Source organism: Pteropus vampyrus, unplaced genomic scaffold, assembly GCF_000151845.1.
Source record: "Pteropus vampyrus isolate Shadow unplaced genomic scaffold, Pvam_2.0 Scaffold101, whole genome shotgun sequence".
In the NCBI taxonomy this organism is placed as follows: Eukaryota; Metazoa; Chordata; class Mammalia; order Chiroptera; family Pteropodidae; genus Pteropus; species Pteropus vampyrus.
The window spans coordinates 5,064,175-5,088,870 of NW_011888882.1; the positions used below are offsets into that span (position 1 = coordinate 5,064,175).

The 24,696-nt window shown below is 37.2% G+C and overlaps 1 protein-coding gene across 1 annotated transcript; it reads right to left on the reverse strand.

Annotated features, from left to right (window-relative positions):
• Positions 1–3,003: 3,003 nt before the first annotated feature.
• On the reverse strand, positions 3,004–24,601 carry AMD1 (adenosylmethionine decarboxylase 1). Its single transcript, XM_011364818.2, has 9 exons — positions 24,164–24,601; positions 9,731–9,817; positions 8,618–8,744; positions 7,524–7,626; positions 6,375–6,417; positions 6,118–6,262; positions 5,913–6,005; positions 5,637–5,792; positions 3,004–5,199 (listed from the first exon to the last, which is right to left on the reverse strand). The coding sequence occupies exons 1-9, from the start codon at positions 24,271–24,273 to the stop codon at positions 5,062–5,064; spliced, it is 1,002 nt and encodes a 333-aa protein (XP_011363120.1). The 5' UTR covers positions 24,274–24,601; the 3' UTR covers positions 3,004–5,061.
• Positions 24,602–24,696: the final 95 nt, after the last annotated feature.

The window sequence follows — 24,696 nt, forward strand, 5'->3', positions numbered from 1 at the left end:
CCTGAAATGGTATTTAAAGCGTTAGCTTGGTGAGGGAGTGAGCTAAGTAGATAAAGGAAGAGAATTCCAAGGAACAGTGCAAATGTCCTGAGACAGAATCATGCCTGACAGTTAAGGAGCCAGTGTTCCTGGAGAGAAGTGAGCAAGGAGAAAATAGATGATGTTAAGGGGAAGGAGGAAAGAGATCTTACAAGGCCCTGTAGGATACTATGACTTCGGCTTGAAATTGAGATGGGGAACTATTGAAGATTAGAGCACACCGTTTTACATTTTTCCATTCCCTCTATGTCTTGTAGTTGTTGAGTAAATATTTGTGGATTGGTTTCAGTGAGAACCAGATATACTTATGCCGACTTAAAGAGTTATGTACTAATAGTGACAACTTTTGGGTAGCCCCAGCCAGAGGGGAAGATGTTTTGAGGCAGACAAAAAACATAGTGGAAACTGCTGACTACACCACACAGCTAAAAACAATTTAGGACATAGACCAGCTAGTTACTAGATTAGGGATTTATTGATCCTAATTGTTGGGTGCAAAGTTAGACTGTGAAGCAACTATTCTAATCAGGTTCTACAATGTCCTTGAGCATTGAGCAGTCTTAGCAATGATTTTAAATGGGATCCACTTTTCACCTCAAAGAACTTTTTGTTCTTCAAGATGTGGGTGTTGCCATACTTCCTTATTTCACATGTATTTTAATGTTCTATTGTCTAATAAAAACTTCTAAAAATTACCCAGAACTCTTCTGCCTTATCAAAGAATTCATCTCCTCAGGACAGGTAGTACCAGCACACAAATGTTTTTTGAACCAACCTAATGCACAGTTGAGTTGTGGTGGGGGTAGCATCTGGTCTCAAATGCCATTTGAATCCCTGCTTCTTTTATCAGGACTGCATGACTTCCACAAAGACTGGAAAGTGATCTGCATGTCATGTTCCCCCTCTGCCATCCCCCAGTTGTACATTCTGAGGTACATAAAGCTCTAGATCAGGACACAAAGTGTCTGCTGACTGACGTAAGCTCCAGTTAACCAGTTTACAACCAGGTCGGTACAGAAACTGAGGGTAAGCTTTTGTAACTATTTGGCAGAGTCATTCTGCCTGCTGAACTAATTTTAAAAATCAGGTTTCTTTTAAAAATTCATTTTCATAGTTATTGATTTATTGCAGTTGACAAAGTCATCAGTCTGTTACAGACTGAGAGCTCTAATTCACACACTACTATCTCTGCGTGGTAGATTATGGTACGTGGGTCAAGGGAACCAGAAAGCAACAGCAGGAAGTTATTAGATATTTACTACTCAAATACTTCACGTACATTGCAGATATGAGTTAAAAGCATGCCCATAAAGCCATCAAGATGACTGAACTTCCATATTTCTGTGCGATCTATGAATGCCCATTATGTGTATTTAAAACAAAAAGGTGACCATTTAATATTGTTTGAGAACTTGCTTTTCTCACTTAACATGTTATAAAAATGTTATGCCAACATAGATGTAGCTTTGATAGCTTCAACGTACCTCAGCATTATTTAACTAATCTCTTAGTGGTACACAGGTTTATCACTTGTATTAAGCAATTCTTTTAAATTTAAATAAATTTAAGAAGCTTGCAGAAATGGTTAAACATTCTTTATAGTGCCCATAATCTCACAATACACTCATAGCAAGTTTGGGTTTATCCACCTTTTGGCTCATTAAACTCAACGTAACCAAAAATCAAACCTATTCTATCCAATCCCCCTCCCTTGCCTGTGTAGTCAGTAGAACCAAGTCAGAAATCTGTTTTTTCACCTGTTTATGTCTCATTTATCATTGTTCCTGCAACTTCATCATGTTAACATTTCTCACCTCTCCTTACAGTAGTGGTCCCCTGGCATCGGCCTATCTTTCTGAAATCCATTCTAAAGCTCCCTCTAGGGTTATTGTTTTTGCTCCTTTAAATCTCCTGCTAATATATATATATTTTTTTAAGTTATTATACGCAAATGTTTAGCTGAGAATAATTTCTAGGAAGAAACCGAGCTGCCAGTAGCCAATACTCCTGGGAAAGATATCAATGCATTGGCCCTGGGGCAGAAGTCAAGGGGGAAGTTTAGCACCCACCATCTTAACTTAACCACTTCCCCACCTCTCTTCTCTCAGCACCTCCACCTAAATGGAGATTCTTGAAATTTCTAGAGCAAGCAATTCACCTCTATCTCTTTGAAATGTATCTGCCTTACAATGCCACACTCTTGCTTGCTATTTAGTGGGTTCCAATCTGTCAGCTCAGATGACCTCTTCTATTAAACATTTCCCCACCACCCTAGGCCAAGAGGAAGACTGCTCTCTTGATCTTGCAGCATATGCCTCTATCACTGTCTACTTCCTCTGCTAGAATGAGAACCTAGAAGGGGCTGTGATTAAGACTCATTTATTTTTATATTCTCAGTATCTAGTACCATGACCTGCATTTAATCCATACTCAGCATTTTTAACTCAACATTTAGTTTTACATACTTTAATTAGTTAACGCATTTCCTTTAGAAATTTAATAATTGCATAGACATTATAACCATAGCACCGTTATTTCTGACATCTAGGTTGTTTCTACGTGCAAACTTTGTATATGGCAACGATTTGAAAAACTTCAGGCTAAAAATGCATTTTGCCAGATTTTCTTTCTTAGGAACTATTTCCACGGCTACCAGCATTTAATTAGTGTACTTATTTCCATAAAGCCTCACAAGCATTATTTCTCCTTATTTTGTAGGCTTTGAATCCCAATCAGAGCTGGTCAGGGAAAATGGGTAAGTGGGAGATATCATGAATCTGCTTAGAGCACCAGGAGTCAAGGACATCAAAGTGTTTATGAAGGAGGCTTTTTCAACTTCCAGGGTTCATCTCAAACACCCTTACTACTAAAATGTAGATTTCATCAACTAACTATAAAACCTTTAGGTTATCTAGTATTTGATCATGTATACTATTTAAAAAAATACATCAACAGAAAGCTTTCTGAATGTTACTAGACAATCAATTAAGCAAACTTTTATTGAAGCTTAAATTGTGGTACAGAAATACATTTCAACTGATTTAAGTCCAACACCACGAAGAGAGAAATTATGGCACCAGAATTTTCCCTCCTCTGTCATACACACTAAGATTAATTTAAATTACTGTTTAATCTACATTTTTCTAGGCTTTGTTCCATACAAATTTTTGCAGTTTTTCAACATTAGAAATATTGAATCTATTAGGGAAAAGAAAATTAGACCTCAAGCCAACAAATGTCATCAAATCTACTGGGGCACTGTTCAAGAACAAAATCCACTTTGAGCACTAGTCCTCTAAACAGCACCAAAACATTAGGTACTGTGTACGCTAATTACAGAATCAAACTGATCCATTGATTGAAAGTTTCTTCAATGAAACTTTGAATCAAGAACATGCTTAAAATAAAAGTCAAAAGTGTTCCAACCACTTGATTTCAAACCAAGTAGATTTTGCTTAGAAACACTAAAAAAAAAGTGTTTCGTTTATAAATACGGAAGGAACAAAAACATCACTGCATCAATCCAGAAAGCATCAAAAAAATTTTTGAGGACGAGAATACAAAATTTAGTCAACTTTGCTGTTTTCTAGGCTGCTTAAATCTTACAGTATTTGCAAATATAGCTAAAAGATGCCAACTCTTGAAAGCCTGTATTTCTAGTCATTTCCCACTGGCCACTTTGGAATTTTATGTTTCATGGACAGCATTCTGTTTCACTGTGTATGTCTGAATAACCTGAACAGCTCTCATTCTGGGCAGTCATTCACTTGGATCCTGTGAGACCATGGTAAAAGAAATATCACCAGTAAGAGGAACAGATGAAGTCCGAACATCATCACATGCATCACGAAGTCACAGAACTTCAAGTCACAAGATGGCAGACATTGATTCTGCTTTGAACTAAATTTTATAGCATATTATTAATGGAAATTAGAGGAACTGGCTGCTTAAGTAAAAATTAAGGTGAATGATCTAAGCTGATTTGACTTACTGAATCCAGTACCTGTATCTGAAATCTCTTTGCTAAAAAATTGTGATAAAAATTTTTGTACTACTACTTAGCAAGTAGTAAAGACATGGGACTCATGTGAAGCTAATTCTTATTTACTGGGGAGCACAGAATGGCATGTAGTTCCCATATAGTAATGCCAGTATATCTTAATATTCATCTGTGTCTTCCTTGCTAAACAATAGTTTGTCACTATCTTCCAAAAGAGCCAATGCCAATTAAAAAAAAGCCAAACTTCCTTGACCTTAAAAGAAAATTCAGACTAGGGACTACCCCCCTTTCCCTTCTGGGGTATAATATCAGTATAAACCCAGTGTAACAGTGTATTGCTTTATTGGAGGCAGGGAGACACCATGGTGAGGAGTGAAATCAATTAAAAGAATATAAGCACAGGAAGCAATAATGTTAAAACAGTAATACACAAAATGGATAACTCAATCATTTTCTTAAGAGGACTTGACTCGTGGAAGAAAAACTTTAATTGCTGTTGCAAAAAACACCTGTATGAAGTAGAAATTGATTTCAGTAACATTAGTAGAGAATTTGTTCTAGAAACTGGAGGTAACTGGATGCAATATCTTGGCAGCAATTTAATAAACAGTCCCGGATGGTTAGGCTGAGGCCAACACCTAAGGAGGACGAAAGCCTTGTCTGTGGGGAATTTTGGAGGATACCTGGAGGGATATTACACTGTGCATAAACCAAATTGAATTGTCACAAGTGTTGTAAAGTTTCATATAGTAAAAGTTTTTTTCTACATGCACTTCAATTTCACAGCAAGAGTGGCATAGGATATCTAAACACAGAAGAGAGCATTCATGCAAGATATCTAACTCCTTGATATAATAATGCATACAATTCAAAATGATTACACTATCATTACATCTAGGGCTTTCTGCAACTACAAGGTGGTGGTTATGGAAAGCATGGCCCCTGGTACCAATATCTAAAAAGCAGCCACCACCTTCTTCTATGTGTGTTCTCTTTTTGCGTTTTTTCTTCATTTTTCTTAATCAACTCTGCTGTTGCTGCTTTTTAGCAAAACTGGTAAAAACAAAGTTGTAATCATTGAACATAGCACTCTGGCAATCAAGACGTTTAAAACCTTCAATCTTCTGGGGCGAAGAAAGCACTGTGCGACATTTAGAACTCTGGGCAAAAAAATTAAATAAACTATTAGTGCTTCCAAACTGCAGAAGTTTTTGCAAACAAAATAGTCACGCCATAAATATTTAAAACTACAATTTTAATAAAACTGTGGCACTTGAATATTTTAGTTGCTTTCTTATGGGCTGAATAAAGAGTGATATCTTATGTACTCTCCTCCTCCACCCCCAGCCTCCACCCACCCCAACCCCAGGCCTGTCAACAGAGAAAATAAGGACAGGAGGAGCCCATCAATTAGGCTAGATATAAAACAAGACAACAGAAGTCTAATGAAACATGTAAAGTTTCTCATCCTAATAACCTCAACGAGTCATACCTCTGGGTATCTATGTGCCATTTTAGAATATATTTTACGACATGCCTCTCTATCCTTATTTCCTCCTGGAAGATTTTATTGTCTGTCAATAATAAAACAAATTACCTGATTTACAAACAAGGTGGTCACAAATTTTCCTGGCTTGAAGACTTCCACAACTTTCCTGATCAGGTCATCATAGGAGGTCTGACTTAAGTTTGTTTCAAAGCTAACATAAGAAAATTCTGGTTCTGGAGTGATGTGAATAGTCCAATAAGTTCCCTTAGAGAAATAGTTTTGTGTTAATAATGGAAAGGACACATTTAAATATTTAAGTATTATTTAATTATTTAATCTGTACATTATTTAAGTTAAATATTTAATTTGTGCATTATTACTTACATCCGATTTCATGCCATTCATCGAATACCCACAAGGATTGAACATTGTGGCATCAATGACAGAACCTGGTATCAGGTCACGAATTCCACTCTCCTGAAAAGAAGGCAAAAGACTGAATTAAATACAAATTTAAAAGTTAAACCAAGTGAGTTAAATAATCGACTTTAGTCCCCAAGCAGAATCCAGAATTATTAAAAATGCTTACACGAGTGACATCCTTTGCAGTAACACCATCTTTCATGTAGAACTGGTCCATAACTGCTGGGTCAAGCTCACTCATCAGAATTTCCAGGGTTTGATCTGGCTGACTGATTACCCTACTCTCTGGGAAATCCAAAGTATATAAGTACCTATATAAAAGTAAAGGAGTTGTTTCCAAAAATGACAACTGGAAGTTTAAAGTAAATCTTATACAGAAAAAAGAGGGGGAAAAAAAAATCCATGAAATTGTGTCCAACATACCAACAGTCAGAATTCATACGTCCCATACAATATGCTGCTCCATCTGTTGGGGGAGAAGAATGTAAAATAAATGCAACAAGATCCATTTAAGAGAATGGCTTTTTCTCATCCTTCTAATAGTTAGGATGATACTACTTGCCTTCTATCAAATATCAGTGAAGGGAAATATAAGTAAATGGGTGAATTCGCAAGTAGGCAGGATTCCCTCTATCATCCTTAAAATTATATATTTTTTACTAGCTGTCATTTAGAGATACACTTCAGCCATGAGTCAGCCTAAAGGATGCTGAGAAAACTATGGCTCGTTCTTCCCTAAAACTCCATTAAGAAATGGAATTTGGTCACCCACTTAATCTACTCTCCCAAGTAAATACAAGTCATTTTATGTAAAACACTTCCTTTTCCATATTTTTTCAAAGCCTCACTCAACATGGTAAATTAACAATTGGTAGATATTTACACTAAATTATACTCAGCACTCTCTAAGATAGCCCAGTATACTTTCATATAAATAGATAAGAACAGAAATCTGATTTTCCTTTAAAATGATGCCTGTGAGAGACTTTGTCAAGTTATTAAAATCATCATCCTAGCTTTTCAGCCTCACCTAGGATATGAGAATGTTAGAGAACCTTTAGTGTCCTAACCTTGAAGCTCAAAAAGGAACGTCTATAAATAAAAGCTTAGTAAATGGGTGGAAGAAAATCTTGCCAGTTTTGTTGAAGTCACGTTCTGATCTCACTGTGTTGGTCATTTATAAATCAGCTCAATTCCTGTATAGAATACTGGACCAGTGTCTCAGCACAGGATTATGAAGCCACTAGACATTTTTCTGGATGAAGGGGATCGATCATAGCCTTCATAACCACTAAGTTAGATATAAATCAGAGCAAATGGCTAGATGAAGATGAATACTACCTATAGCAGGTGACCAATTCCTTAACTTTTTTCATCATTTTGACACTGATCTGAGGTACACACACACGCATACTCTAAAATTTGTAATCAGCTATTATTAAAACATTTATCTAAATTGCATAATGTACTATATTTACATGTATATACCTTTATATATAAAAAAAGATCTCCGAAAGGATATAAACTCTAACTTGAATAAAACAAGTTTCAATTCTATTTATCTAAACTTACTTGGGAAAATTGCATTAAGAAACTCTATTTCTTCCTGGAAATTCCGGTGTGGGTACCCTTGGTGAGACGGCTTCATGAAATTCTTACGAGAATAAAAGAAGCTCTAAAAGATAAGATAACTTAATCAACCATTTTCTACATATATATGTCAAAATCAAAGCTCTATCTCTACAAATATTTTCCTTAATATTTAACAATGTTTTCCTTTTAATATGCTTAATGGATATGCAATCTTGTGCTGGCTGACAAAAATGAAGGCCACTGTGTCAGAGAGCAAAGTTTCACACCAATATCCATGAGTTAGTATTATACAGAGCAACTCAGTTTTTAAGCAGTGGAGCAATCTCAATAGAGCATTAATAATGTAGAGTGAGTCAATGAGTTTCTAGAAACTAAAAAATGCCCAATCTACTGATGATGGGTCATGACAACTATAGAGACAAGGTACAATATTTCTAGAGCAGTGGTTTCTAATCTGAGTTTTTAAATAGGCATGTAATCAAACATTTCATGGGAGAACATATGTACATTAATTTTCAAGAGTCAGTGATTCAAAAATTAAGAATTTATTGCTTTAGATTCCTTATAAGAATCAATAAATTAAAAACTGTTTTAGGTTCTACTAACAAGATATTCTTTACCCTAATCAAGTGAAATATTAAAATCTAACATCTGTTCGTCAAACAATATAAGGCATAAGTATAAACACCTTAATTCTTGAATGTTATCAGAATTTAACTCAATACTGTCTGTTGCTTTTTAACATAATCAATTCTTCATTATGAAGACTGAATAGTTTTACTTGCTTTCCCTTCTTCGTTTCTTTACCATTCATATTAACATATCAAGGAGTTAACTATTAAACATGTTTGGTTTCTTCATTTCTTTCTCTCATTTGGATTATATCTCGACTCATTTTCTGCCTCCTCCATACTCTGTTCTTGATTAGCAGGAAGAATGATCTTTTCTCGTGGTGTGCCCGCCCTTACCTATTATAACTGAAGCAGTAAGCAGAAAAATTTATTTACAAATTTATTCAGAACCCTTAATTTGTGCCTGGGGGAAAAAAGATTAAATATTTTCTGATTACTTACTTGAATTGAGTCAAACCCACTGTAATCCCTAGCAAGTTTCAACAGGGGAACCAGTGCTTTCAGCAAGAGGGTGGTACCACATGTCTTCAAAATGAAACGTCTCTTGGAGACAAACATGCTACTCTCACTGCAATTGAAAAAAGTCACAATATCGTAATGCTGTTTATGTACCACTGAGATGCAATTAATCTATTATTAAACGATCATTCAAGTTTTGGCTAGTAATTTTAAATGTTAAGATCTCAAGGAAGCAAATAATCCACTATAGTATCCTTCCTCTTGTTATATAAAAATCAGTTTAATGTTCTAGAATCCACAGAAACGGGCCTTAAATTAGGTATAAAGCACCATTAACTCATTATGTAAACCCTCTTTTACTAAAATTGTCCTCCTCACCTCACCTATCCTAGGACATTATTTACTAAATTCATACTTTACCTCATCTTGCACTACCCACTCACATACATGTATTCTGTAGTCATCTCTTTACTTCTTACATTAGGTAATAAACTCCATGAAGAAAGGAATGTGTTTTTATTTACCTTTATATCCCTAGGGCCTGGCATATAAACATTTGATAAACATCTATGTGCCAAACGCAAGCTTAGTAAGAAGCAAGCAAACACCTTAAGGACCTTGTTCAATCCAAGTCCTATTATAATATGTATTAGAAAATTTCATTGTTTTTCTAGAATAAATTAACTTTCTACCTATAAAAAGGTTGAATGGTTTTCTTCTGTTATGTACAGCAATCCTATTTGTATGGTGGAGCCAATTTCCCCCTTGCCTGAAGTTCCGGTATTTAGAGACATATACTAAAACGAAGACCTGAGGTTGAAGATAAAAGTACAATGCTATTCTACCCTCCTTTACAGACACTCCCTGCTAACTACAAGGAAGTAAAGACGGCAACCACCACGAAGAGCTTTTAGGTAAGACTTCAAACCTACTGCCAAGGGACACCTGAAGTAAACATTTTATTTTATACCATATTTTAAAAAATAAGGTAAAAATGATCATAGAACTAAGGTCCAGAAGAACAATTTGCTATTCTATGTAAAGTAATGATTCAAACTGAAATCGGTTAGCTAACATTTGTTTTATAGGACTTACCTGAGTACATAAGCTTCCTGCTTGTCAGTTTTTGTCACACTTATGATTGAACATTGCACATCCTTCAAAAGTATGTCCCACTCGGATCTATTATTTAACCAAAAAAGGTGATTAATTTATAACAGTACTTGCCTCCTCTCATTAGAGTTTTCCAATAATTAACACTGCATATTTTATATTTATCGGCGCTTTCTTGTTCTAGCTTCTCTTACAAATATCAATATTTAGTTTTGTTTCAAAACTGTCTATACTGACATGTCCAACAAATAAGATAATATGTTTTGCTATATCTGAAAAACTATAAAAAAGCAAACCAGAAAATTAGAAATTATATTTATAATTTACTAAGAAAAGACAAGTAGACAAAATAATATGAATAAGCCACATACAAAGGAAATTCAGAAGGCTCATAAACCAAAGAAAAACATTACCTCTTGCTAGTTAAGTGATTAAAGAAAGGTAAGTTAAACTGAGATACCTTTTTTCTGCTATCAAATTGGCAGCTAAGCACAATACCCAGTGGTGTCTAAGAGTCAAGAAACATGGTCAAAAAAAATGAAAAATGCCTTTAGAAGGCAATTCAACAGTGTAAGCATACACATAAGATCTTGGGAACACAATGCGCCCAGCCCTTTAGTAAGATGGGAAATGCCTATTTCAACAAAGGCAATAGATAGCAATATGAAAAGTTATATGGGCATAACTCAGTAAGCTGGTCTTAATTTACTTGACTGAGATCTAAGGAAGTATTTCCTCTGTAGTGTGCCCACTATAAACGAAAAAAACATAGAACAGTTCCACAAGACATCTTAAAATAATCAGATTAAAGGCTAAAAATGTTTTAAAGCTCTTACTACTTGGTAGGTCATTCTTCTATACCCAAGAAAATGACATATTATGGTTTAAGTTTTCTTTTCCAGTTAAGACCTTTATAAGACATCCTCAACAGCATAGCCAGCATAAAAACAGATATATTAAAAAGCAAACATAGTACCAATCAATCCTGTGGAACTGTGTTTCATCATTTTGCCAAAAGGAACTGATACTGGCCCAATGGGCAACTGCATGCACAATCACAGAAGGCAGTTAATTCCTAAGATGGGTACATCAGTTAAACTGAATAGTACTGAGACCTATCTGAAAAATTTGTATGAGTTTGGCTTGCTAATGATTATAGAGCCTATTTGCCCATAACTTAACCAATTTTTTAAAAAGAGCTAACAATTATTTCTTTTTAAAAGGTGCCAACAATTGCTTGAAAAAAAAATACATATTAGACTAGGCTATGTTTTTGCAGTTTTGAATTTTAAAAATGGTACAATTACTTGTTTAAGGAAGAAAAGTTATAATTAAGACCGAGTTCTGAGTAACACAAACATAGATTGTTTTAATCCTCTTAGTTTATTTAGATAGCCAAGCAATAGCTTTGCGTTTCATATTTCTAAGACTCAAAGTTCACTAATGTACAAACAACTTTCAGAACCACCAGTATTTCAATCCCATGAATAGTATGCTTTAATGCAAAAAGGAATAATCGGACCTGAAGTAAAACATGGGGCTTTTTTTTAACACCTACAGCACCTGGTCTTCCTAGGTGATCTCCCATTCAAGTACTAACGAGGCCCAACTCTGCTTAGCTTCTGAGATCAGACGAGGTCAGGCATGTTCACAACATGGGGCTTTTATAGAAGCTATTGACTTTTTTGCTTTGTGACAGTCCTTGCAATTATTCCTGGGCTTGGTTTCTTTACCTGGTGGGTAATAAAACCCACTTCACAAGACTAACAAGATTAAATCACATAATGTGTATCAAATTTACCTACTAGATAATAAGAATTCAAATACTGAAGATTTTCCAATAACGCTACCTGCTGATGCCATTACCTACTGACTTTCCATTGAAATTCAGCACTCTTGCAAATACTTTATTCCACCCACTGGATATTCTAATGAATCCTTTCCTATCACACCTTCTCAGTTATATTCACTATTTATAAGACTCTCTCCTCCCAGTTTTATTGCGATCTAATTGATATATATCAAGTGTTGTATAAATTCAAGATATATGGCATAATAGTTTGACTTACATATATTGTGAAATGATTACAAGCTTAGTTAGCATCCATCATCTCATACAGATTCAATAGAGCAAAAAAAAAAAAGAAAAGAAAAGAAAAGAAAAACTTTTTCCTTATGGTGAAAACTCTTAAGATTTACTCTTAACATTCATATACATCAGACAAGACAACAGTGTTAACTATGGTATGTTAACACTTTTAAATATGCTCCATTGGCTGAGCTAGATAGATAGGATAACAAACTTTTTCTTTCTTGTATAACTTTGTTTTGTCTGGATTTAAAAGCTGTCTTGCCTTTTCACTTGCTTCTGTTTTCTATGCACTTATCCGAATTTATCCTCAAGTGTTCCCCCAACTGTCTTTCAACATTTCTTTAATGTGAGTCTAGGCCAAGAATAGGATACTAAGAATGAGCTCATCAGGTCTATGCACATGAATGGGGCTTGTTTTACTATGGGCCTCTATACGGGACAGGGTCCTCTGACTGGGCTGCTATCACTGGGGAACTAATGTCATCATTTTCCATCTAAGATCACCAAATATTCCATTCTCTTGCCTGAAGAACGTTTGGATTTGTGGTAGACAAAAGAGGATAAAAGGCTAGGGATCTCACGCTCAGTATAAGCTTTGACTTTGTTTTTGGGATGGTGACTGTATTCCTCCACAATAATAATAGGATCTCCGATTTCAGAAAGATCATGTTTTACTCTCTCCAGAGAATAAACTATTATCTAATCTTCAGATCACCCAGCATCCCCCTTTTCATCCGACTTGACAAATTTTATAATATAAATTAAAGCAATCTAATAATAAAATGAAACCTATATTGAAAAATATATAGATAACTAAATCTATCCCTAATCTCTGTACTTCAGTCAAGCTACGCTTTCCCACAAACTATTCTCTCTCCCTAAAACTTAGGTGCCATAAACTTGTTTACTCAAGTCAAGGCATTTGAGGGTGAAAGAGAACATTATAATTATACTGAGACAACAATGTTTGACTGTTCTGGGTACTGTTGGAATGGATTTCAACCTTGTCCTCACAGCCCCCTTCTTCCAGTTCAAGTTATTCCACTATCCCCACTAGATCAAACCTGTCATGAAAAGGTTTTAAAACTCATAAGACTTGCCGAAATGTTTTATTTGTGCAACTATTTTGGTATTTACATCAATCATTCCATGTAGTTAGGAACTGTTTTTATTTTTTCTTTCCTCAGTGCCTAGCCTAGTTCATAACAGGCCTTCAAATATATGAATCTGGCAATAAGTAATTATTCTAATTAGATCTATGGACTTGCTGGAAACCCATAAACAATCTTAAATTTTAAAAATCTAAAACTACTGTTACATGACCCTTTACTGTTTGTTTTTTTAAAATGGGTACCATAATAGTTTAAGTATTTAGAGGGCACGTTCTTGAATAGACTTAAAGATTCATTTGACAGAATTATCCTGTCAACTAACTAGATATTATATATTCCACCTGAATTCTATTTTAATCTATATAAATGAAGCTTACTCTTTTCACTGCTGAATAACTTAGTTGCTATAGAACCCATTCATTATAAGGAACCTAAATGTGGATTATTTTCTCAAATATTTTTTATACAATACACTTTTCTTTCTCAGAATCTTCTGATACAAAATGTTGAACTTTCTGGTTTGTCCCATAAGCCCCTCGGGTTCTGTTCATTCTTGCCCACGCCCCCAGTCTTTTCTGTTGTTCTGACTGGATAATTCTGACTGACCTCACTCACTCTTCTGTCATCTCCATTCTACTAAGGCCCATACAGTTAACTTTTTATTCCAGTAGTTATATTATTTGTCATATTTTTAAGTTGCACCTTCTATTTCTCTAATACTTTATTCTTTCTTTACATTTTAAGAGTATTCACTCTTAGAGAATGGTTATGATAGCTGCCTTTAAATCTTGATCTGCATCACAAGGCTGGTGCTTGCTGTCTTTTCCTTTGAGAGATGCTGAGAATTCCCTGGTCATTTGAATAACTGAGTAATTTATAACGGTATCTCGAATACTTTGATGTTATAAAATTGGAGCATGTCAATTTTTAAAAATTGTTTTAGCAGGCAATTGAAATGGTTAAGGTTCAGTCTTCAAGTTCTTATCCAACTTCTGTATGGGTTATGTTGCGTTTTCAGTTTAGTCAGGAAAGACTATGCATGCACTGGTATTCAAATTTGTCCTGCTTTATATGCCACTCAGTGCCCAATCTAAGACTGGGAAGTGAGCTATCAGTTTTCAAGGCCTTTGATATGCTGTCTAGGGTCAGACCCATACAAGAGCAGCTGAGGGTGTTCATATAAATCTTTATAGAATCACTTTCTCATCTCACTCCTACTCCCCTCCATAACTGCCCTGACAATTTCTAACTCAGGAGCAGGAGCAGCAGAGCAGCGAAGCTTCTTGGTCCTCTGGCTAGAAAAGCCAAGGCTTTATTTCCTCCGCTTTGCAGCAAGTTGCCTGTGACTGACTGTCTCTCTCGGGCCAAATGGGGCAATGACAAAGGGAAAAAGCAGCAACAGGGATATATCCCTCTTACGATCACAGTTCCTTTGGTCAGAAAAGATCTCCCCTCCCTTTCCTTTAGAGTTTAGGTATCTGCCGGGTCACAACTACTGTAGATAAATACTGTGGCAGGAGAGGGAAAAAAGCAAAGCACCAGAAAAACAAAAACGGATCCTCCCCTCCAACACACACACACACACACACACACACACACACACTCTCTCTCTCTCTCTCTCTCTCTCTCTCTCTCTCCCCCCACCCCCCAAAGGGGCTCTCTTCTTTCTGTCTTTGCAGACCAGAAAAAGAGGACCCCTTAGAGCTCTTTTTGTTTGCACCTGGTGTGCAGCCTTTGAGACCACCTCAGGAGATGTCAGAGGATAAAAAGAAACAGGAAATCAGGCTGTTTCAGTGGTATTTTGAGTTCTGGTTTCCTTCTCCCATTCACTTGCTAACATTTACTTTTCAGAATCCTCAGCTGCACCATGCATTCTGTCCAGAGCTTTTAGTTGCATTTAGCAAGCATCACAGCAGAGTGTGCTTTTTTCACCTTTATGGAAACCACAATGCTCTTGTAACTCCATTCATCATTAGTTAATAAACTCCGCAACCAAACTTCCTTACCGAATAGAAGCCCTCAAGCAGTCTGTATTTTTCCAAAGTCACAGTATAAAAGAAAGCAATTGCTTTAAAACACCCTAGGACAAACAGTTGGATGGTCTACCAACCAAGTGGTTATAAAGACAATCCTAGGAGAGCTGCTAGACGCAACAACATAAAGGGGCAAGAAAGACATGAGAAACATAACCGAAGAAGTTAATACAATGAATACTATACATGTGCATAAATGGAATGGTGAAAAACCAACACCAAACCAGCTAAGAATTCCAATCAATCATTCTATCACATTTCTGTGGGGAAAATAAGTCTCCTTTTGTAAATAAAGTTTTACTGGATCCTAGCCACACCCATTCATCTATATATTGTCTGTGGTTGCTTTCTCCCTATAAGGGGAGAGCTGAGTAGTTGCAACAGACTGTCTGCCTTGCAAAATTTAAAATTTACTCTCTAGCCCTTTACAGAATGTTTGCTGACTCCTGTTTTAAAGGTTTTCAGTGCCCTGCTTTATGTCCAAATTTAATGATTAAAAAAAAAAAAAAAAAAGACATTTTCTAAGTCACTTATCTGTGATTTCAAAGTGAGATAGTATCAATTTAGAATGTCACAGGAGGGCTCGGTATGGTGGAAAGTGTCTGTTATTTGTTGCCAAACACACTAACACCTAGACTGAGAATTACTAGTCAATAATATAAACTATTTTATAAAATTGGTCTTTTTGTTACTCACTGATATTTTACTTCAGTTTAAAATACAGATGAGTTCAGTAAATGATAAACTGATAAAGCAGACAATTTTGGAGTGTATTACATAATACTGATTTAGTGTTGGAAAATATGCAAAAAGTACTCAAAGTGTTACACAATTGCAAGGCGGTATAAAACACAACAAAATTCACAGATACGCCAAAATATTCCAAATTGAAGTATACTTTCTTTACTTAAATGCCGCCATCTCCTCACTGGTCTAACTCAGTGGTTCTCAACTGGGGATGACTTTGACACCCAGAAAACATTTGGCAATATTTAGAGACATTTTTGGTTGTCACACTGGGGAAGGGGTATTGTTGCTGGCATGCAGTGGGAATAGACACCAGGGATGCTGCTATTCCATATAGTACTGTTACCTACGATAAAAAGTTATCTAGCTCGAATGTCAACAAAGCAGAGGCTGAGAAAACTTAATTAACTTAAACCTAAGTTAGGTCATGATAAATGATCCCAAAGAAATTATATGCTCTTTACTATTAATCATAGTACATGAACTGAAGATTTTAGTCAGTAGGTTTGAAAAACAAAATATTAATGGCAAACCATATTTTATATTTAAAGCTTTCTTTAAGAGTCTGTGGTCTAATAAAAACAGAACAAATTGGGGTGCTTACAAGGGAAAACATACAATTAAAATGACAAGAAAGACTTCGGCATCATCTGATTCCTTAAGACCTGAAATGGCCAAATGACTACATTTTTTAATATAAAAAGTAAATGCCTCAGGTCAAATGACATTATGACAAAGGTCCAAGGCTACACAATTGGGAAAGAATAGTGTATCAATCAAATGATGTTGGGAAAAACGGAAATCCATACCAAAGAATGAAGTTGGACCCTTACATTATGTCATATATAAAAACTAGCTCAAAATGGATTAAAGACTTATATTAAAGACTTAAAACTACAAATCTCCTAGGAGAAAATATAGGAAAAGCTTGACGCCTGATTTGGCAATATTTTCTTGGTTATGACACAAAGACCACAGGCAACAAAACTACAAACTTAGTAACTTCTGTGCACAGTAAGGAAATATTTGACAGAGTGAAAAGACAACTTTTAGAATGGGAGGAAATATCTGTAAATCGTGTGTCTGGTAAGAAGTTAATATCCAGAATATAATAAGGAACTCCAACAACAAAAACCCAATCAAAAAATGGGCAAAGGACTTGAAGAGACAATTCTCTAAAAAAGATATGCAAATGGCCAACAAGCACATGAAAAGATGCTCTATGTCACTATTCATAAAAGAAACGCTAATCAAAATCAGGAGATACCACCTCACATCCGTTAAGATGTCCAAAAAAAGAAAGAAAAAAGAAAAAGAAAAATAGAGGAAAGGAACTAAAAAGTGTTGGCAAGGATGTGGAGAAACTGTAATAGCGCACCTTTGGTGAAAATTACCACGTGATCCAGCAATCCCACTTCTGGGTATATAGCCAAAAGAATTAAAAACAGGACCTGGAAGATACATTTACACACCCATGTTCATTGTTATGCATAACTGTCAAAAGGTGGAAGCAACCCAAATGTCCATCAAGGGATTAATGGATAATGTGCTGTATACATATAATGGATTATTCAGCTTAAAGGAAAATTTATCAAATGCTTTTAACATGAATCTTGAGGACATTATGCTAAACGAATAAGTCAGTCACAAAAGGACAAATACTGCATGATTCTACTTATAAAAGGTACTCAAACGTTCCCTATGAAATATCTAGTCAAAATCACAGAGAAAGTAGAAAGGTGGCTGTCAATGGGGGGAGGGGAAATTATTTAATGGGTAGTTTCAGTTTTGTAAGATGAAAAATGTTCCAGAGACCTATTCCACAACAATGTACATTTACTCAATACTGAACTGTACACTTAAAAAAGTGTTTAAAATGGTAAATCTTACCACAATTTGAAAAATTAATGACTAAGGGAACAGAAGAAGGTTGCTGGCAGGTGGAAGAACTGTTCGCACCTGAAGAGTTGAGAAGGGTCCTATTCATGTCCAGGTCAGACATTCCACCAGATGGTGCCTGAAAATCTGCATTTAAAAGGCCTCCATGTAATTACATTCCCCTAATGGATTACTTCCTTAAGGGGTAAAAATTGCTGATTTCAGAGTTACCAAGTAATGTACTCAAATAAGCCTATTGAAAAGGAACTTCCCTCAACTGTGCCCTTAGCTAACAGCCAGTTTGTCTATGTCTTAAGTCTCCTTGCTTTTAGGCCTCTATATAAAGTAGAAGTCTTTGGGTTAAAAGTATCTTAAAACATAAAGATTATTCTTCAACAAAGCTGACCAGAAGTTAAATTCTGTGGATACCTTCCTAGGGCAGTTAATTCAGATATTTCTTTTTGTTTCAAGAAACCAACCCAGAATGCACTGTTAATTATAATCACAGTATTCTCAACCTCAAATTTTTACCCCAAATTTCAATTGCTATCAGTAAAATTATTGCTACATTTGGCTGATTATTATTCAAGGTGTACTTCTTAAAAAAGGGTAGTTTGGAGACAGTTCAAACTTTTTTTTGAAACTGCTGTTAGGAATGCAATGAGGAGTTTAATTCAATAGAAGTTTTCCTACTCCAAAACATTTACACTAAAAGGTTTTTTGGTAATGGGTTGTAAATTCCTTCAATGTAAATTATCAATACTGCAATACTGTGCAATGATATAGTCAAGTAAGGCATGAGTTCTGGGAAAGTTAATACTGAAGTATGATTTACTATCTTTTCAACTGCTCCCAATCCTTAATGCAAGTTATATTTTAGCTAATAAAATGAGTGAAAGAGAGAATAGAACATCTCACTAGTCCTAAACGTCTTTTCCAACACTAACATTAGAGATTTTAATTTTTACATTTCCATGTAACAAAATAAACTGCCTCAAACTTTCTCACAATATTTATCCTCCTCACCTCCACTAGAACTTCCCATCTGAACCCACCTCATTACTAAGGATAGCTCAGGTCTATGATGAATTCAAAAGCAAAAAGGAAAGCCTATTTTATTGTTCTGAAAGATCAAATTGAACTATCTTTTCCTCTCACCGAAATTTCTTATTTTCTAACAGACTTCCCCTCCCTTACTCCTACCCTCCCCGCAAAGCTGCCATTTCTTATAAGAAATTCTTATACATGGTCACGGATTTCTATTCAACATCCTTTTGAAATCTAAAAAATTCGTAGACAACTTCAGGTTAAACCTAAGATATAAACCCCTCTCTTTACATTTCAACTTTAAATATCACATGAAACACGTCAGTTTTAGAACACATCATCCATTCCTTTATTTATGTGGACATGTCTGGACTACTGCTTTTCTCCAACACACTGTTAATCAGTATTCTTCAACCCAAGCCATACCAGACAAAATTTTCCTATTAAAGACAAAAAACAAAACAAAACACACACACACACACACACACACACATCAACTTTTTTTTACATGTGTCCTTTTTGTCTCCCTTGAGAAATCAGTAAAAAAAAAAAAAAATATTCTCAGTATTATGTAATTTGTTTAGATTATACTCAAGTAAATTCTATGCAATGGTCTACAGGAGGGTAGAAAATGTTTAATAGAAAAGGTGAACATTCAGGGAGAGGGTTCCAGTTTGACTTGAGAGTAGAATCCAGATCTACATATGAAAGGTAAAACAACTTTGCAGGGGAGGAACATCTTTGTTACTTTGGGATAAGCAAAAGACATCTTAAGTGGTACGTAGAAACTGCTAACCATTAACGGGAAATATTCATAAATTGGACAATTAAATGCATAAGCTTCTATTTTTAAAGTTATCAATATAATACGGAACACCACAGAGGGTATATCTGTAACACACACTGGACAGAGAATTCATCGACAATATATCAAAAACTCTTGCGAATAAAAAAGTCATCCCCAAAAGAAAAACAGGCAAACAGACTTGAACAAGCATTTCACAAAAGATATTCAAATGGCCAATAGATATAAAAGGAAGCTCAACTCCACTAGTCTGATGGAGAATACAAACTACTACACACCCACAATAGCTAAAACTAAGTAGACAATACCAAGTGTTAGATGAAGATTCAGACCAACCAAATCTTTGTGCTAGATATGTGCACACCCTACAACCTATTACAAGATAATGAACACCTCGATCACCCCCCCAAAAGGCCCCTCAAGCCTCTTTATAAGCCACTCTTCCTTTACTCTATCCTCAGACAACCATTCATCTGTCAGATTAGTATGCAGAGTTTACAGAAATTAAGTCTTACAGTATATGCTACTTTTTAAGAAACAGTCAAACCATTTTCAAAAGTAGTTTGTTCGGTTTTCATTCACACCAGCAGTTATGAGAATTCTGATTCCTTCAGTTTGTCAGGGTTTGATATCAAAATTATGCTAATCTCAAAATTAGCTGGGAAATGTCTTCCCCCTCTATTTACAAGAATGTGTGAAAAAGGTTAGAATTATTTCTTCCTTAAATGTTAGGGAAAAACTCCAGTGAAGCCATTTGGACCTACTATTCTTTGTAGGATGATTAATGCCTAACACAATTTACATAATGGTTATAGGACTATTTAAATTTTCTATTTCCTCTTGCATCAATGTTGGAAAGGTATTTTTCTGACTTTTCCCAAAACATCCTTATCATTTTAATGTCTTTATAGCACGTGTAGTGATGCCCAGTTACGATATTTGTGCCTTCTCACTCTTAGTCTTTAGGTTTTATAAGTTTGACATATACTGTATGTATTTTTTAATTTTAATCCAGTCTGTGAAATGTCTTTTAACTGTGACCTTTCATCTATTTACATTTTAAGTTAATTTTAAGTATAGTTAGTTTAAGTTAAGTTAGTTTCAAGTATACAGTACATTGGTTAGACATCTATTTAGTTCATAAAATGATCCCCCCAATTAATCCCTCCCTCCCCTGGCCCCCACCTAGCCATCGTATTAATGCTAACTGCATTCCCTATGCAGTGCTCCCCCTCCATCCCCATGACCATCTGTCAATTACCAATTTGTACTTTTGGTGACAAGTTTGTCACCAAACTTGTCCACTATATTTGTCTGTTTTTGCTTAATTTGTTCTTTTTGTTCCTTAGATTCCTCATGTAAGTGAAATCATGTAGTATTTATCTTTCTCTGTCAAACTTACTTCACTCAGCATAAGAACCTCTAGGTCCATCCACGTCGTTGCAAATAGTAGGATTTCATTTTTTTAATGGCTAATATTCCACTGAACGTATGAACCATAATTTCTTTATCCAATCGTGTTGATGGGCACTTAGGTTGCTTCCATATCTTAACTATTGTAAACTGTGCTATGAATATTGGGGTGCATAGCTCTTTATGAATTATTGTTGTGGTTTTCCTTGGATAAATACCCAGAAGTGCAATTGCTGGGTCAAAAGGTTTATTCATTTTTAATTTTTGCGAAACCTCCATACAGTTTTCCATAGTAGCTGTACTAATTTGCAATCCAACCAACAATGTATGAGAGTTCTCTTTTCTCTGCATTCTAGCAGACATTTGTTGTTTTTTGTCCTGTTTACATTGTAATGGGATTACTGAGGGTGGGGATGTGAGACGAGGACAAGCAACGATTTTCTGGCTTCCAAATTTTTATATCATTAAATAAAAACAAAGTTATTAAAGGTTAATTATTCTATAAGAAGATTAATATAATGAAGCAATCTAAAATTCCCCAGTGATACTGCCTTCTCTACTTGAATAAAAATAACTACATCACATTGCTAGGGTACCCTTCAACGTGTAGCCTTTTAGACTACAATCTGATAAACTTCATTCTCCAGACTTGGTTGCTAAAAAAAGAAGGGGGAAAAAAAGATTTTGTCCAGAAGAACAAAGAATCAAAGATAAAAATAGTAACTCTTGTATAGTGGCTACTGTGTGTCAGTTTTTAAGTACTACATGTTTATTAACCCACTTTAATCCTCACAACTACCCCATGAAGTAGGTGCCTTTATTGTCTCATTTTACAGATGAATAAACATCACACAGCTATTAAATGTTGTTTTAATTCAAATCCAGACATTCCAGAGGCCATACACCATTTCACTATGCATACTCTTCTGGATAACCCATTATCCTTCCAAGGTCTCTGGGGGCCCACGCCACTTTCCCAGAGACCAGGCTCCAATGATTCCCTCTTGCGAGGTATTGACTTTAGGTGATTTATCTAGTATCTGATATTTTTTTCAGGTACTTTTTAACCTAGTAAATAACCCAACTAAGTGACTCTTGCTTGACAGATAAGGTCATTGAAAAATATTTTCAGAAATGTCCCCAATGGACTCCTCAGTTAAAACCAATAGACTTTTTAGTTCTTAGTTGTTCCATGGACAACAGGAGATAAATGCTGCTAGAAAGACTCTCAAAATAATGGTTTGATGAATGTTATATATCTACAAATGTATAGCACTAAATCATAAACTTGACAAAAAAAAATATTCTGTCCTTGAGGATTTAACTTCCGCCATCACTTTAAGAGCCACACTGAAGCAAATAAAGTAACTGCTACTAATGACAGTACAAAGTAAAAATGATTCTCAAATATTTAAAGAAAGCAAGCTGCCCTTTTATAAGCCTTTCTCTCCTCCTCGACCCAGGGAACTCTTTAACCACCAAAACACACGAGCTGAAATTCTGACGTTTCTGCCCAAGAAGTCGAGGAAGTAAAAACCCCCTTCCCTTTAATAAGGTGTCCTTACAAAACTTCAAAACATTTAATGAGCCAGAGCGAAACAGTGTTATTTATTTTATTTTAGAGTTTTTAGAGATAATCCGATCACAATCGTTTTACCAAATACTTGCCATCAACACCCGGGAGTTTTCCTCATCTGTGAAATGGAGGAAATACTAAGCTTCCCCATATTGTAAGAAACGTTAACTGCTTCCTATACTATGTATATATATACATACATATGTATATGTGCATATACATATATATATACACACACATACATATACGTATATATATATGGATATATATACAAAAGTGCTTAGAATTGAGCCTGGCACATAGTAAGCACTTTAAGTGTGGCACACAGCACGAAAAATGAGACCTGTGGCATTTTAGCTATCATGATGCTTTTCTCCAAGAGAATCTTTCAAGACCTAATAATGCCTTAAAGTCCCGGCAGCACGTGTCCTCTTGGAATCCCTTCTCCAGTTGCTTTTTGTCAGGGACAGCGGCGAGCGTAGCCAACATTCCTGAAACGCCCATTGGCCCACACCCTGGGGCCAGGCTCTCGGTCGGGCCCAGGAGCTCATTGGTCGTCGCCTCTCAATGAAGCGGCCACGCCGGTTCCTGCGCCGCACCGCCACAGACGCCGCACTCATGCTCGAAGGAGTCTAGAAAGCCAAGGGGTGGCTAGCGGTCTGAGCACCGCCGGGTATAGGCCCGGGCACCTTCGGAATCACCTGCGCTTTTACTTGCGGTTGCATTTCCCAAGACCACTAGAAAACCTCTCCTTTTCTGCGCTACTAATCCAGCTCTCTCGCATGACACTGCTCGGGTGGGAACCCAGGGCCCCAGATTCCTTTGCTGGCTTAGGCATTAAAGGTATTATGTCCTGGGCTGGACCGGCCTCTAGACCATAAATGTAGGCAAACCTTACTCCACCCTGCAGCTCGTCAGGATCCCACCGACTCGGTAACAGGTTACACAACCCAAGGTCAGGAGACTCGGGAGCAAGCTTCGGCGGGCTGCACGGCTTGCTCCTGGGGCCGCCCCGAAAAGGCTTTGGTGCAAAGCACGTTAGAGCGGCGGTGGGGCCCAGCCAATGCGACACCACAGCTCCCGCCCAATCCCCGCTGCCCGAGCGCCACATGCTGCAAGCGCGGACCGCTGGCTAGAGGCCTGCTCGCCAGCCCCTGAGCCCAGGACACAGAGGGGCCCCCCTCCTATCCGCCACACACAGCGAAAACGAGTCCAGCTCAGACTCCACTCCCCAACGCGGGCACGCCCGAATTAGCGCCTGACTAAGCCCGCCGAGCCACACCTGCTGGGAAGGAGCCCGCGTGGGCCCCCCGAGACACCCCCGCCCGGGATCTCTGACAGTCAACTCCGGAGGGGAAAGTCGGAAGGCGCGGGCCGCCAAATCACCCGGAGCGGCGCAGTCCGCCGCCCCGCACGCCTCGCGGGGCACGTTACCTGAGCACGCGGTGGTGCTGGCCTCCTCCCCTCCCCCCGGGCAGTACCCGGCCCAGCAACGGCGGCAGGAGAAACCGGCTCAGCCCCCGCGTGGACGGGGCCGCTCCCCCCAGCACCGGGGCCCCCTCTACGGCCGTCGAAACGGCCTACGACCGCGGACCTGCTTCCACCTGAACAGGCTGCGGAAACCCGGCCCCCCGATCTCCGCCCATGGCTGATGCCTTCCAGGCGGCAACAGACCCCAAACCCGACTGTGGGCGAGAGTCCTGAGCACCCACCTTGGAATGGTGCGAAGATCCCCAGATCCTTGGTTTGCGTCGGGTTGCTGCCTGGAGAACCAAACCTCCAGCAGCTTCTCAGTCCCTTCGAAAAAATGTGCAGCTTCCATCACCGTGAGACTAGCGAACAACCAACAACCACAGAAAATCAACTAAATTAAATCTCTTCTCCCGCCGCTGCTGCGGATTGTTCCAGCTGTGTTACTAAAGTTCAGGTTCCTCTTTTTTTTTTTTTTTGCTAAAATTTTATATTAACTTTTTTTAAAAAAAGGATTAATAAAATTTTCCCGGCTTTTTGTGTGTGTGTGTGAGCGAAAGTTGAACGTGAGTCTGTTGGAAATAGAGGCAGATACAGTTCAGTCTCTTGTAGTCCGCTGTTTCCCCGTTAGAGAGACCAGAGCGAGCGCTAGCTAATGTCGCCGGCCATACTGTGGAAGCGAGGGAGCTGCGTGAGCAGCGAGTTTATATATCCCATCTCCCCCAAAAGGCCAGGAAGTGACGCGGCGTCCCGCCCCTGCGGCTCATAGCTACAG

Bases quoted from the DNA above. Each gene is read 5' to 3' on its own strand.
- AMD1 (XM_011364818.2), bottom strand. From the start codon at position 24,273: ATGGAAGCTGCACATTTTTTCGAAGGGACTGAGAAGCTGCTGGAGGTT. The intron at 9,818-24,163 runs GTGGGTGCTCAG...GTTAAATAATAG, and splicing joins GATCTTCGCACCATTCCAAG to ATCCGAGTGGGACATACTTT. The intron at 6,006-6,117 runs GTAAGCATTTTT...CCTTCTTTTCAG, and splicing joins CTGCAAAGGATGTCACTCGT to GAGAGTGGAATTCGTGACCT.